The following is a 13,796-nucleotide window of genomic DNA, read 5'->3' on the forward strand; positions in this document are numbered from 1 at the left end:
CTATTTTTAAAATTTCTTTAGGAATCCTTCAGTAAGGACGTTAATTCCTCTTCAAAACAAACTTCTTGAAATGGAGGAAAAATATTTCAGTGAGAAGTGGTCTTTCAAATCAAGTCCGCATAGGGATCAGTGTTTCCTATCTCAGTTCATGAAGAATCTTGCCTGTTTAACCTGTTAAACTTTTCCTTCCAATGAATTGCATATTGTTTTTCTGCCACCTTGCTAGATTTAATAATGCCCTTTAGTGAGAATGAGGACACAGTATTCATGTGGACAATAAGAAGAGCAAAATGAAACTGAAAGGTGACTAGAGTTTATGAATGTCATTTTCTGGTTGGCATGGATCTCTTGGTTACACGGCATTCCACCCCGTCCCTCCCCATCTCAGCCAACAGAAGCTTATCATGCTGCCAGAATATGTTCTTAGTGAAAGTGTCGCTTAGAAATTAACAGTATTTGACGAGTAACTGATGTACTACTGTGGATGCACTTAAGTGCATTGAATGTGCTTGATTATTTTTCAGGCTCTTCAGCACCTGATCTCTTTCACCTATATAGTCTGAATCTCTATTAAAAATCCTTGTCCATTGCAACATTATGGTCTGGAGGGTGATCTCTGGCTGAGTCAACAGTAGAACCCAAGCTCCAGTGGGTCTTCTTGTGCTGGAAAGGCTTCCATGGAGGCCTGGTGATAATTCAGTACCTCTCATTCAAAGTTCCCTTCATCTTAGGCTTTTTTCTGTGGTGTACCTTTATCTCCTGTCACTCAGAGACAGCTAATTCCCCAGGAGATACTGCAGCCCGACCTGTCCTCTCTAGTATGGCACCTTCCTTCATGCCACGAGGCACTGGACCAAAAGGAGACAGAGGCAGCACACTCCTTGAAGTCCATGGCCACTTTCAGTCTCTCCTTCTGCTGCCTCTCTTCCTTGGACGGTCACTCCAATCATATTGATACTTTGTACAGATCCTGATGGCAGCTATCTACCGGCTCCCAGGACATTCTTCCTCTACTTTCAAAGAATTCAAACCTAGTCTTCCACTTCACTTGACACCTGCTGTTATGCTGGGAAACTTCAGGATACATATTCATGTTCCTAAGATAGCCTCCCCACTCTATGACGTACACCTTTTCTCCACCTCAGCCATCCATAGGGATAATCACTTCATCACTTCCTACAAGAAATTCCATGGAACCATTTGAAATTCCTCCCATTTCCACCTTTCCCTGTGCCTCATTCTTTGCTCTCTCCATGATCTTCAGTCTGGCCTTCTGTGCTCTTCCAAGCTTGTTCATTTCACTTTCTTCCTTTTCTAATCTTACCCTTATCTTTAACCAGTTCAGCTTTCCACTGCCCTCCATTCTTGAATTCCTCGACTTGGGTCCTTTCTCATGCCTTGCCAAGCCCCAGACATAGATTGCCCTCCACCATCTACCTCCTGCACTCTAGTGAGAGGAAGTTGTACCGAGTGGATCATTTATAGATTTGTGATGTAGTTTCAACTGAGCCCTAACTGCCATAAGCCAATCCTTTTACTGTCCCCCAATTGACTCTCTTATATTTCCCACAATAACATTCCAAACCTCCTCTCAAGTCCTTTCCGTGTCTGTTCTCAATAGAAGGACTCACTTCATACATTCTTACATAACTATAGACCATTCACCCTGAGCACTCTTCCTCTCCTCTGCTTTAGGTCCCCAAACCCCTCATCATCTCCATTGCCCCCATTAGTCTCTCACTACAAGTTGACCAGTCTCTTTGCCAGAGCCTTGTCTTGTGCCTAAGACGCTGTCCTCTTCCAACTTGTAAATTTTTCCCTGTAATCATTCTTCCCACTCTCCCCACCCAGCCCACCTTCAGACTCTTCTTATCTACTGATTCCTTCCCTGCTCCCTATGGACATACTCAGGACCTCCTCTTTACCTTCACTTAACAATAACATCCCCTAAAGCTAGTATACTATTTTCCCCTTATGTTGTAGCATTCATAGAAAAAGATGTTTGCTCTTATTGCCTTTGCTGTTTCTCCACTCAACCCCCAACTCTTTGCCGCCAACCTTATTATGCAACTGATACTATTCTCTGATGATATTCTAATTGTCAAATTCGCCAACTTTTTGTCACTCTTCAGTCTTCATGATCTCTTGAAAGCGTTTTACAGTATTGACCACGCTTTTTTTCTCAGACAGTATTCTCTGGGTTTTCATGATGCTTCTCAGTCTTATTACTGATTCAGTTCTTTCTCTACACATGTATATCAAATCTATTTATCCAACCCTAACATCTCAAAGTCTTTGTGTCCTGTAGACATATTAAACTCAACATGTCTAAAATTGAATTCCACATCTTTCACCCAGATCCTTTCCGCTTCTGATGTTGTGGAAGGTACCACCAGCCTCCGAGTTACCCAAGTTCACAACTTGAGTGTCGTCCTAGACTCTTCATTCTCTCTTACTCCTATATCCAATCTGTTGCCATGGTGTGTGCTTCTACCTTTGATATATCATATCTCTCCTATATGCTCCCCTATTTCCTCTGGCACCGTTACCTTCCTGGTGCAGACCCTCATCACCTCATGCCTGGACTATTAAAATAGCCTTGCTAGTTGGCTTCCCTGCCTCAAATCTTTCCCACACTCCAGTTTATCCACTATTCACCTATTAAAGTGATCTTCCTCAAGTGTAGTTCTGACCATGTCACCACCCTTTACCAGCCCCCTCCTCTACAATTCAGTAAGTTCCACTGGTTCCCTATTACCTCCTAGGTCAAATAGAGAATTCTCTGGCTTTAAAAGGCTTCTATAACCTGTTTCCTTCTACCTTCACAGTTTTGTTAACACCTTATTCCCCTTTACAGTGACCCTGGTCTCCTTGCTATTTCTTGAACAAGATACTCTCCTTTTCCCTGACTTTCCCCCATGCTTGGGCTGTTTTCCCTCCTCACCTCTGCTTCCTGGCTTCATGTCTTAACTAAAATCCTACCTCCTGCAAGAAGCTTTCCCTAGTACTCCCTTAATGGGAGTGCCTTCCTTCTGAGATTACCTCCAATTTATCCTGTCTATATTTTGTTTGTTCATAGTTGTTTGCATGTTGTCTCCTCCGTTAGAATGTGACCCTCTTAAGGAGAGGGTCAGTTTTTGCCTTTCTTTGTATCCCTTACAGTGCCTGGCACATGGCAGCTGCTTAATAAATGCTCATTGATTGATGGATGAATGGATCACTCATGTTTTGCTACCTGTCAGTGTACATTAAAGCTCCTTGATCTCATTAGCTCTCATGGGTTCAGTAACCATTTTTATGAAGATAACTCACTGATCTAATATCTGACCCTGGCCTCTTTCCTAAATTCTAGTCCAACATTACCAATTGCCTATTGGATTTTTCAAACTCATTGTACCCCAACCTAAACTCATTATCTAAATCCACCCCTTTTCCAAACTTCTCTGTTTCTTTCAAGAATCATCCTTCTAGTCATTTTACAGCCTTTGTCACTCTTACCCACCATGTCTAATCCCTCGCCAGTCTTGGCAGTTCTGCCTCCATGGCATCTTCTGTACTTCTCAATTTCCTTCCACCCCCAACACCATCACCTGATTCAGGCTTATCACTTCTCACCTGGATCATTATGGGAGTCTCTGTTGGTTTCATGGCATCTCGGCTTTCTCTTTTCTATCATCTGCACAGCTACTAAAGTGATCACTCCCCTCCTCAAGCGACTCTGGTGGCTCCCTATTGGCTCTAGGGTAAAATACAATCTCCTTTGTGTGTCTTCAAGCCCTTTCTCCTTTGGCCCCAGCCTGTCTCTTCAGATTTCGTGCTTAGTACTCACTCCCCTTCAGGCACCTTGCATTGTGACCAAACTGGCCCGTTTGGTGGTGTTGTATACAGCATTCTGTTCCTACCTCTGTGAGCAGCACCCCATGCCAGTAAAGCTTTCCCTGATCACTTACACCTCTTGGAACCCAGAGCTTTGGTCAAGGTGCTCAGGTGTCATCTCCTTCAGAAGACCTTTTCTGATCTTCCTTTCCCATTTTTGGTGCCTACCACCAAATTGCTTGGCTCTTATTTTGTGTTTATCTTATATATTTGCATAATCGTGGATATATTTATATCCCCCAGGTAGAATACTAATTACTTGAAGTCTGGGAGCTTTTATATTTATAATTCTTACACTTAACACAGTATTTGGCACATAGTAGGTGCTTAATAAATACTTGTTGATTTTTTTTTGTGCATATATTCCCCCACAAGGCTATTAGGCACTTTAATAAATGTTTGATGAATGAATAATTTCCTTCAGCTAATTGGATTTATTCTCTATTATTTCAGCATTGAAATGTATATTAAAACTCAAGGCAAAATTATTTTGTACATCTCAGGCACATTTTTAAAAACCTGAATTTCATCTATTACAGAACTGACAGGGGTAGGAAGATAGACTTGGGGGTGTGTTACTGAATACACTCTAAAGGTTTACTTATCGTAGGACTGTGTGAGTGACCAGAGGAATCAACAACACTGGGCTTGCTTGAAAAATACTGTCCTTTCCCTAGTCTTATGCATTTTGAGATAATAAATAAGAAGTATGTATACTAACTTCAGGATCTTAAAAATATTTGAATGAATGAATCTTAGAACTACAAGGAACCTTGGCTTTCTAGCACCTAGTTCACCCTTCTGGAGGAAACAGCTAAGAGACTTGCCAAACTGAACTGCTGATTTTTTTAACAAGCATTCCTTTGCCCATACATACCTGACCTTGGGATCTTTCTAAGTAACAGAGCCAGTCTGAATTGGAACCTAAGTCTCCTGATTCCTAGTTCTGATCCCATGGCACTTTCTCTTACACCTCTCCACCTCTCTTATTTCTGCGTTTATTTAATCTATGCCCTCTTTTTAGTTCTCGGCAAACCACTTCCCAACTCTAGGCTTTCTCTATGTAGTAAAATGAGGGAGTTTGGTCTCTTAAGACTCCTTCCAGTTCTATCCTTCTATTATTCTATTTTATCTCCTAAGAGAATTAGGAGAGAAGAGGATCATAGAGCTGCAAGGAGGAGAATTAGCAAGGAACATGGCCAAATGCTATGTGATTTTTGCAAATGTACCGCATTTTTTTAATAACGTCTTGAATCTCTAGGAAGCTTGTAATTGACATCTGGTCCCTAAGTTACTTTCACTACCCATGGCTATTTTGGAGGGCTGTTTGGTTTTTATTTGCGTGCAGATTAGCATTGAGTGGCCAGAGGAGAAAAGGAAAAACAGACTGAACTCTTGAAGCGTACACGGATATGCATCAAGAACTTCATGGACTCTGCAAACAGATGTAAAAGGGGTGGGGAAACAGCAAATTTGAGGCCTTTCAACCATGACATTTTCCTCTAATGAAGAACAGCTTGCAAGCTATAATTTTGAGAGTGTTGCAGTATTTTGAAGCCAGACAAATAACACGTTTTTAAATAGTGGTGAAATTTAAATGTTTTTGCCACCCTAAATGTAGTTAAGTACTTTTGGTCATTGCCAGACTTGGCACAGAAGTATCTGTCTTGTCTTGATAATAAATGGGACTTTAAGTGAGAAGTAGCTTTTAAAAAACTGAGTTAGGTGGGTTATAATAGCATCTCCTTTTATCCTTTACCTTCTTTATTTTTATGATGTACACCAGAGGTATCAAACATGCAACCCATAGGCCTCATGTGGCCCACAACATTCTCAAGTGTGGCATCCTGAGCCAGTTTAGAATCTAATTGGGACATGTCTAACAAAATAAATAAAAATACAACAGAACATAGAGAATGTTAACGTGTGGTTTTTAAAGTCAGTATGCAGCTTGCAGGGATCCTCATATGGACATCCTGAGTTGTCACCCCTGGTGAGCACGGTTATTTAGATTTTTCTCTTGATCAGGATTTTCTTCTTCCAGCTCTTCACAACTGCCATTGAATTAACACTTGTATTTTTATTTTCTTTTGCAGTACATTTTTATACCTGAAATTCCTGGTAGTGTGGGCGCTTGTGTTGCTGGCGGATTTTGTCCTGGAGTTCAGATTTGAATACCTGTGGCCATTCTGGCTTTTCATCCGAAGTGTTTATGATTCCTTCAGATATCAGGGCTTGGTATGTTTACTAAAAATGATCTCCAACTATAATGTACATAATATATAATAAATTTCATTTCATAGTCATTTCAGGGAAGCCTCTAATGGCTATAATGGAAATGTTTCAGGTAGATTTCGGTAGATGGGCACAAATTGAGTTTCATTACTTTAGTCTTTGGCCCCAACATAGCTCCAAATGGCATTTTGCCTCATTCCATTAGGCAAAACCAAAACTCCTTTAGGAGTTCAGAGAAATGAAGGAACTAGATGATCGTTTCTAAAGGCTTTTCTAGCTCCAAGAATCTTAGGACGCTCTGATAGAAGGAATTTGAGGGGCAGAATTGGGTCTGAGGAGTTGGGTCTAATGATTATCTTGCTAGAGTCTGAAGTATTGATTCAGATCAGATGAGATAATGAATTTGTAAGGTGTACCACTATAAACCTGTTATTATCAGCATTCTCATTATATAATTACATATATGTTGTCATTGCTGTTTTATTTTGTTTTTTGCTATAATACCTATGGCTGTTTAGTTCATTGGATCAAAGTAGAGCCAAGGTCAGAAGTTTGGTTTCTGCTATGGGCCAGTTAATATTGTTCCAGAGCACGCTCACAAGTAGAACCTCCCTGACTTCCTCCTGCCCTCACCTCTCCCCTGGTACCTTAGTTACAAAAGGAGCCTACTGAAAGATTGCAAATGGATCTGTGCAAATCGACGGCTTGAAAAGACCGTCACATCTTAGGTCCTGCTGATGGTGGGACAGTATCATAAAACAACTAGCAACTTTAACCTTATTGTTAACTTGCTGCCTCTGCTCCTCCTTTGGAGACAGACACAAGTCTCCCATGAAACCTTGTAGTAGCAAAGTTGGGTGAAAAGAGATCATCCTTTTTTGTGTTAAAACTCAAAAGTCTTTCAGGGTTAAAACCTGTGGTGTTTGTGTGAAGTCAGTGCTGGCTAATCTTGCTTTGTCCAGACCCCTTTCTCCTTAGTGAATTAAATGTTATAAATAGCAGTAATCTTTGATGTAGAGACATAACCTTATGCTTAATCAACTACCGCTTATTTAAATATTCACATTGAATTTAAGTGTTGTTAACCTACTCTATAGTTACCTGTATTCAGGCCTTTTAGAAATTTACTTCCAGATGTTTAGCAAATATAACAAGCTGTTTGATGGAAAGTAATTCATGTTCTGATATTTTGTTTTGCTTTCTTCCTTCAGGCCTTCTCTGTATTTTTTGTTTGTGTAGCATTCACCTCAAATATCATATGTCTCCTGTTCATCCCTATACAATGGCTGTTCTTTGCTGCCAGCACCTATGTATGGGTACAGTATGTCTGGCACACAGGTGAGTCTTTGGGATTTTTAAATGAACTGGAACTTTTAATAGTTCTGAATTCCAAAACAGGAGAAAAAAACACTTTGGGCATAAAATGTGATAGAGTGAGGATGAATGTGTGCATTTGAAAGCTGTCTTCCACGTTATGATTAGAGTCAGTCTGGGGATCATGGAAGAGCATTGGCCTGGGCATCGGGAGACCTGGATTCTAGACCTGTCTCTGCACTCAACAACTGTGGGTTAAAATCTCCACAGATTTTAACTGTGATCTTGATTAAGTCACCCTCTGCAAGCTTTAGCTTTCTTGTCTGTAAAAAAAAAAATGATAGTCTGGTATTCTGTGACCCACATCTCTATATAGATTGCTTTCATCAAGGGATTGGCCTTCAGCTTGTCTTGTTAGTTATTTGGTTAAAACTTTTTGGTACTTTTTAATCCAGCATCTTGTGTAATTTGCCAGTTAAGTTGCACATACTTTAATGTGTGAAACTTTGTTGCAACAATTCGGCTAGCAGCTGCTGTAGGGGTGAAAAACCAACACAAACCCGACAACAAGAACGCTGAAAGCATTTGATCTTTTGATCTTTTTATCTTTTGATCTTTTGATCTGCTTTACTAAGGAAAGCAACATTAACAATCTTACTTTAATCCAACATACAAATATCATTCACTCAGCTCAGGGGGAAAAACCAGCACCCTGAGCTTCAGAGCAAATACAAACAGAGCAAATAAACACGAATCAACAGACAGATTTCTGTCTGACAAAATCACAATATGCAATTACCAGAGAAGCATCAACATCTGGGTTTTCTCCAAAGTCGGGGAGCTCATAACAACGGCTGGCCCAGAGTCACGTGCTACTCCTGCTATGGCTCAGAGCTCCAAGGGAGAAAGCCAACCTCTGGGTTTATATATCTTGTTAAGGGTCAAAGGTGAGTCACACATGCGACTCACCTACATGACCTAAAAGCGTCACAAAAATGCTACTTAAAACCCACGTGGCCTAAAAGCCTCTGATATCACAAACATGTCACTCAAACCCATGTAAACTAGGCTTTCCTTTGAGGCAAGGAGGTCATCAAGGACTCCTAATTTAATCCAGGAATATAAAGGCCAAACTCTTCAAGGGCACTTGGTTGAATAAATGCTAAGAGCCCATCTTGATTCCTAATACAAACTTCAGTGCAAAACTTTTGATGAAATAATTAGAAATTCATTTTTAATATAGTCTTAAAGTCTACTGCATATGCACAACCACTCATTTTTCATAGCTGGCCATTAGCAAAGGATGTTTGGCTTATTTGTTTAGTGACATAGGAACCAGATACTGTGTGTTTTAAATGAAAAGAGTGGGCTGGTATAATTTTTGTCTTTTCTTCAAAGGCCAAGGAAAACCTGACTCTTGGACCAATTTTGAATCTGTAGGATTTCATCAATGATGAAATACAAACAAATAATGATAAATCTGTCACAGAATGACAAAGCTGAAAATAACTTAGAAATAATCTAGTCCAACCCATCATTCTTTAGATGAGGACATTGAGGCCTTTTTTGTTGTTGTTTTGTTTTGTTTGTTTTGGGGAGGCAGTTGGAATTAAGTGACTTGCCCAAGGTGACACAGCTAGTGTCTGAGGCTGGATTTGAGCTTAAGTCCTCCCGACTTGCGGACTGGTGCTATATTTAGTGCACCACCTCGCTGCTCCAAATTTGAGACCTTATAGAGCAACTTCTATTCATATTCTTATATAGGCCTAACAAAAGTATGATACTTAAATACTTTAAGGAGCCATGATTTTATGACTGTGAGTACTCCTTCCAGTAGTGGAGATTATAGGGCCTAGAGGCTCTGACTAATAAAGTTATCCTACAGAAGCCCACATGGTGATGAGCTTCTCAAACTTGTGGGATCTTAGCATCAGCATCTGAGAGCTGGACGGGACCTCAGAGGCTGGCTAGTCACATATGGCCTGACCAGTAAGCCTTCCTGCAACCCTCCTAGCAAGCAGGCCTTAGCCTTTTCTGGGAGACCTCTGCTTAGCTAGGCTGGTCCTGAGATGGCAGACCAAGGCCATTGCCTGCTAGTACCCAATGAGAAACCTGTGATCAGTACAGCTTGTCTGGACTTGGACTCCGCCAGAATAATCCACCATCAACATACGTTTATTGAGAACCTGCTCTGCTCTGTACTGTGATATCATGCTAGTCACTGGGGTACAAAGAAAAAACAAAATTGTGTATTGTCGTCCCCCGCACCTGACACACACACAGAGTGTGCTTGTTTTATGAGGTGACCCAAGGTTTCTTCCATTAAACAGAGAGGCATCATGACAGTCACCCATAAGTGAGTCCTTGCTCTCTTAAGGTCTCTGTTGTCAGTGTTTTCTCAGTGTTTACCGGATAGCGATACCTGCTTTGCATTATCCCTCAGGATGAAGCTTGCATGGTCACTCTCCCATCTTGTGATGCTTTCCATACGCTTCTCTTTACTCACTCTTCCTGTTCACTTGGAGATAGGTACCATCTGTAAAGCACCACCAGCCTGCTCTAGTCCTCATATCAGCACATAGAGCAGGATGAACCACCATTTATGGGTATCGTTCTTAATAATGAGGCAGAATTCCTCTTCCTAGCTCTTCTACCGGGTCATCGTAGGGTCTTAGGCAAGTCACCTCACCTTTTCAGTCCTCAGTCTTCTCATTTCTCAAATAGAGTGCTGATCTGGGGCTTGGCACGTAGCAAGTGTTTCTTGACCTGACTCTACTGGAAGGACTTGAAGGTTGAATGAGTTGGTCTCTAAGGCCCCTTCCGGCTGTCATGTGCTGAGTCTGACTGTTTTAGCACCCATTTTTATTAGAGTTGTTTGGAAATGGCTTTCTGGTATTATTCACAGGGTCTGAGCAATGTGAGTGTCGCAAATGATGCCTCTGTTTGTGATAGCACATTCTGGAGTTCTGTACTCCAAAATGGTATTTGGAATAAGCTAACAGGTTAATATGGTTTTCATTCATGATGCCAAATGCTTCTTAACCTTTGAGCTCACAGCTTGCTGTGCTGCACAAAATCGAATGTGATTTAATACATCTGGGATTTGTTTATCTTTCTGTTGCTCATGAGAAGTTTTCTTTGGTGGGAAAATTACAGTGGAAGGGGAGGGGCATCATAAAAGGTGTTTCCAGAAGGTACTGGGGAAATGGGGAAGGTTAATTTGGTCACTTAGAAAATGGAAAAGTTCTCTGAGAGAGAGAAGGGCTTAGAACTGAATTATGAAAGGCCACTATCCTGAGAATGGCTTGGTTTGGGTATGTTTTTACACACATACACATGAAGCATTCCTGCTTTTTTGGTCTGGGGGAAGCCAATTTCTACAGTTGTGTGCTGGATCTCCAATAATGCTGTCAGTAGTGATCCCTGTCTTCAGATAACTGACTGTGTCATTACAGCACTGTGGTGTGAGGGGAAAGCATTGCAGTCGATGGGTAGGAGACCTGGGTGGTAGAGGTGGGCCCAGCTCCACCACAAACCTCCTTAGTGACTGATCTTGGGCAAAGCATTCCACTTCTGGGCCTCCTCTGTGAAATGAGAGGCTTAGAACTGATGGCACAGAATATCCTTTCCAAATCCTGTGGTTCTAGGCTTATCCCAGTTACCCTTAGGTAAAGGATCTCGAGTATTTGCGAGTTACTGATACCACTTTTTCTGTCTTTTCTTACGTACTCTTCTGTAGTTACTATTTTTTCCCATCTGAGTAATCCCTCAGGCCTTCTCTAACAAAGTTAGTGCATATGTTCTCCCTCCCCTCACTATCTTCTCTTTCCTCTCTCCATTTCCTCCCCTCTCTCCCTTTCCCTCTACTTCCCCTCCCCTTCTCCCTCTCCCTTTCCCTTCCTCTCTTCATCTCCTTCTCCCTTTCCTTCTCTCTTTTTCCTTGTCCCTTCCCTCTCTCTCCCTCTCCCTCTTTCTCTTTAATCTCTAGAGAGCACCTATGTTGAATCAGAAGTATTCATCCTTGTCTTTTTTGCCTGCATACACCTTCCACTCTAGTTCTTACCTTCCTCTCTGTGAAATAGAGCAGGCTGGACTAGATGGTCTCAAAAGTCCTTTCCAGCTCTAAATTCTATGATGCTATGAGTCAGGTCTGTAATATGTTTCCATAGTTTAGGCTTTTAGAAAACTGACATAAATCCTCCTTTTATCTGGAAGACGTTTTACTTGGTTCTTTGGAAGGGTGAATGGCTTTTTAATTCTCAGCAAGTTGAAAGTTTTAATGAAAATCATGGGAATTGAGTCAAGAGCTGCCTCAGGGTTGTTTCAGTTAATGTATTGCTGATATCTGTTTCTGTGGTGCTTTTTTTTTCTTTTTTGCAGAAAGGGGAGTGTGTTTGCCCACAGTGTCCCTATGGATACTCTTTGTTTATATTGAAGCAGCAATTAGATTTAAAGATCTCAAAAACTTTCATGTAGACCTCTGTCGTCCATTTGCTGCTCACTGGTGAGTATTGTGTGTGTTATTAAGCTGTCTTTAAATGCCTTTTTAGCTTTTTTATTACATATTTTAAGCATTGCCAGTGTTATAAATTCCTCATTTTGCCTACATCAGGTGTTTGTACCGAAGAATATCTTGATGAGAGAATCATTTTCATAAAGAGTTAACTTGACATTTCCACGATACTTTGTATTTATTTCTCTCTGGACAGACTGTCAGCTGTTTGAGGGCAAACCTGTTTCATTTTTATTTTTGTCAGTACCTAAAACAGGGCTTGGCCCAGAGAGTATCCTCAGCAAATCCTTGTTGGCTCAAATCAGATCGTAGTGTAGAGAAGGGAGCCCTGAATTGAGAGTCAGCCTCTGGGCTCTTGTTCCTCTTCTCCCAGAACTGTCTATTTGTGAAACTCTGAATGAGTGGTTTACCCTCTTGGAACCTCCATTTCTTTAGCTGTGCGGTAGAGACAATAGGAGTCATGCTGCCTACTTCACAGGACTGTTAGGAGATGAGATGAAAGAGGGCCTAAAATCCTTTATTAGCCTTAAAGTGCTGAGTAAACATAAGGTTTCATTATTATTCACAGTTCAGCGGGGGAGTGTCATTCCATCCAATGAAATAAAGCTCATTGTAAACCTTACACGCCATCTCCCTTCCCTCGTCATTGAAGTTTGGAGACTGGCTGTGGAACACTGCCAAGAGAACCAGCCTTTGGCAGTGTATGAGTTAATTTCGCTGAACTGTTTTCTCTTTTTTATTCTTTGCTATAAGGCACAGCTTTTTGAGAGGGAAGGCTATATTGAGAAATTTTGTAATGATAAATTTATTTTAAAATTATAGTTGATACTCAGAGTGTGACAAGTGTTTCTGAGGAGAAACTAATAAATACTTGTATTTTAGGCAAAAAAAAGCTTTAAAATATTGGTATTTAGATGTGTACACAAATTACCAATTATCAAGAAAATAGTTTTTCTTCCTTTGAAACGTGCAAATAATGATCTTTTAAAATCAGGCTAATTGCCATTTGTTCCCATTGCTAAAAACTATTTACCTAATGTAATTTCTCCCAAACATATCAATGTTTGCTAATATTTAATGCATAGATTAAAATTAACTTCTATCTTAAGCCAAAAATGTAGATCCATTCTTTTGTACTTTTAGCACAGTTGTATGAGTAAAATAAACCCAATATAACCTATTACTTTAATTTTTATAATATACCCACATTTGGACTCATTGATAGAGTTTAGATGCCAACAAAGTTTATTCCCAGGTTATGAAAGTGTTTGTTTTCTCAGGCTGTGAAATGAGATCAAGTTGGCTGATGAGTTGCCTGAAAACATTTCAACTTGTCATCTTCCCAAAGGCTGGGACAGTTAATTCTAGCCCGCTTCCTAATGTGATACCAACTAGGTGTTGGTGTTGATACCATTATATGTTTATCTGGATCAGTGGTGTCAAACCCAGATAGAAACAGGAGCCACTGAATTGTACATAAGGATCTCTGTGGGTGCATATTGACGTAGAAAACCACATAGTAACGTTATGTTTTATTGAATTTTTATTTACTTTGTTAAGTATTTCCCAATTACATTTTAGTATGGTTGGGACCTCGCTCTCAAGAGTGTATTTTGCTGGGCTACGTGTTTGACATCTCTGATCTAGATGAAGATTCTATTGAGGTTATGGTATTGTGTTTGCAGAACAGTTTTCCAGAAATAGGTGATGGTGGTACCCTTCTGGCAACAAGAAGATTAAAAAGCTAAAGCATTCGCCTGAATTTGAACCCTGCCTTCTGGTACTCAGGAGTCTCCGATGATGGCCTATTGGATTTGTTTTTCTAACTTTGAGATCAGTTTTTATTCACACAAAGGAA

General features: G+C 40.5%; 1 protein-coding gene across 1 annotated transcript in view; it reads left to right on the top strand.

Annotated features, from left to right (window-relative positions):
• Positions 1–13,796, top strand: part of MACO1 (macoilin 1) — an 84,641-nt gene that overhangs the window by 17,251 nt on the left and 53,594 nt on the right. The window contains exons 2-4 of the mRNA XM_036745466.1: positions 5,973–6,114; positions 7,323–7,449; positions 11,806–11,929. Coding sequence (XP_036601361.1) covers positions 5,973–6,114; positions 7,323–7,449; positions 11,806–11,929 — 393 coding nt within the window. The remainder of the gene's footprint in view (positions 1–5,972; positions 6,115–7,322; positions 7,450–11,805; positions 11,930–13,796) is intronic.

The sequence above is a fragment of the Trichosurus vulpecula genome, chromosome 2 (genome assembly GCF_011100635.1).
Source record: "Trichosurus vulpecula isolate mTriVul1 chromosome 2, mTriVul1.pri, whole genome shotgun sequence".
NCBI classification, from domain to species: domain Eukaryota; kingdom Metazoa; phylum Chordata; class Mammalia; order Diprotodontia; family Phalangeridae; genus Trichosurus; species Trichosurus vulpecula.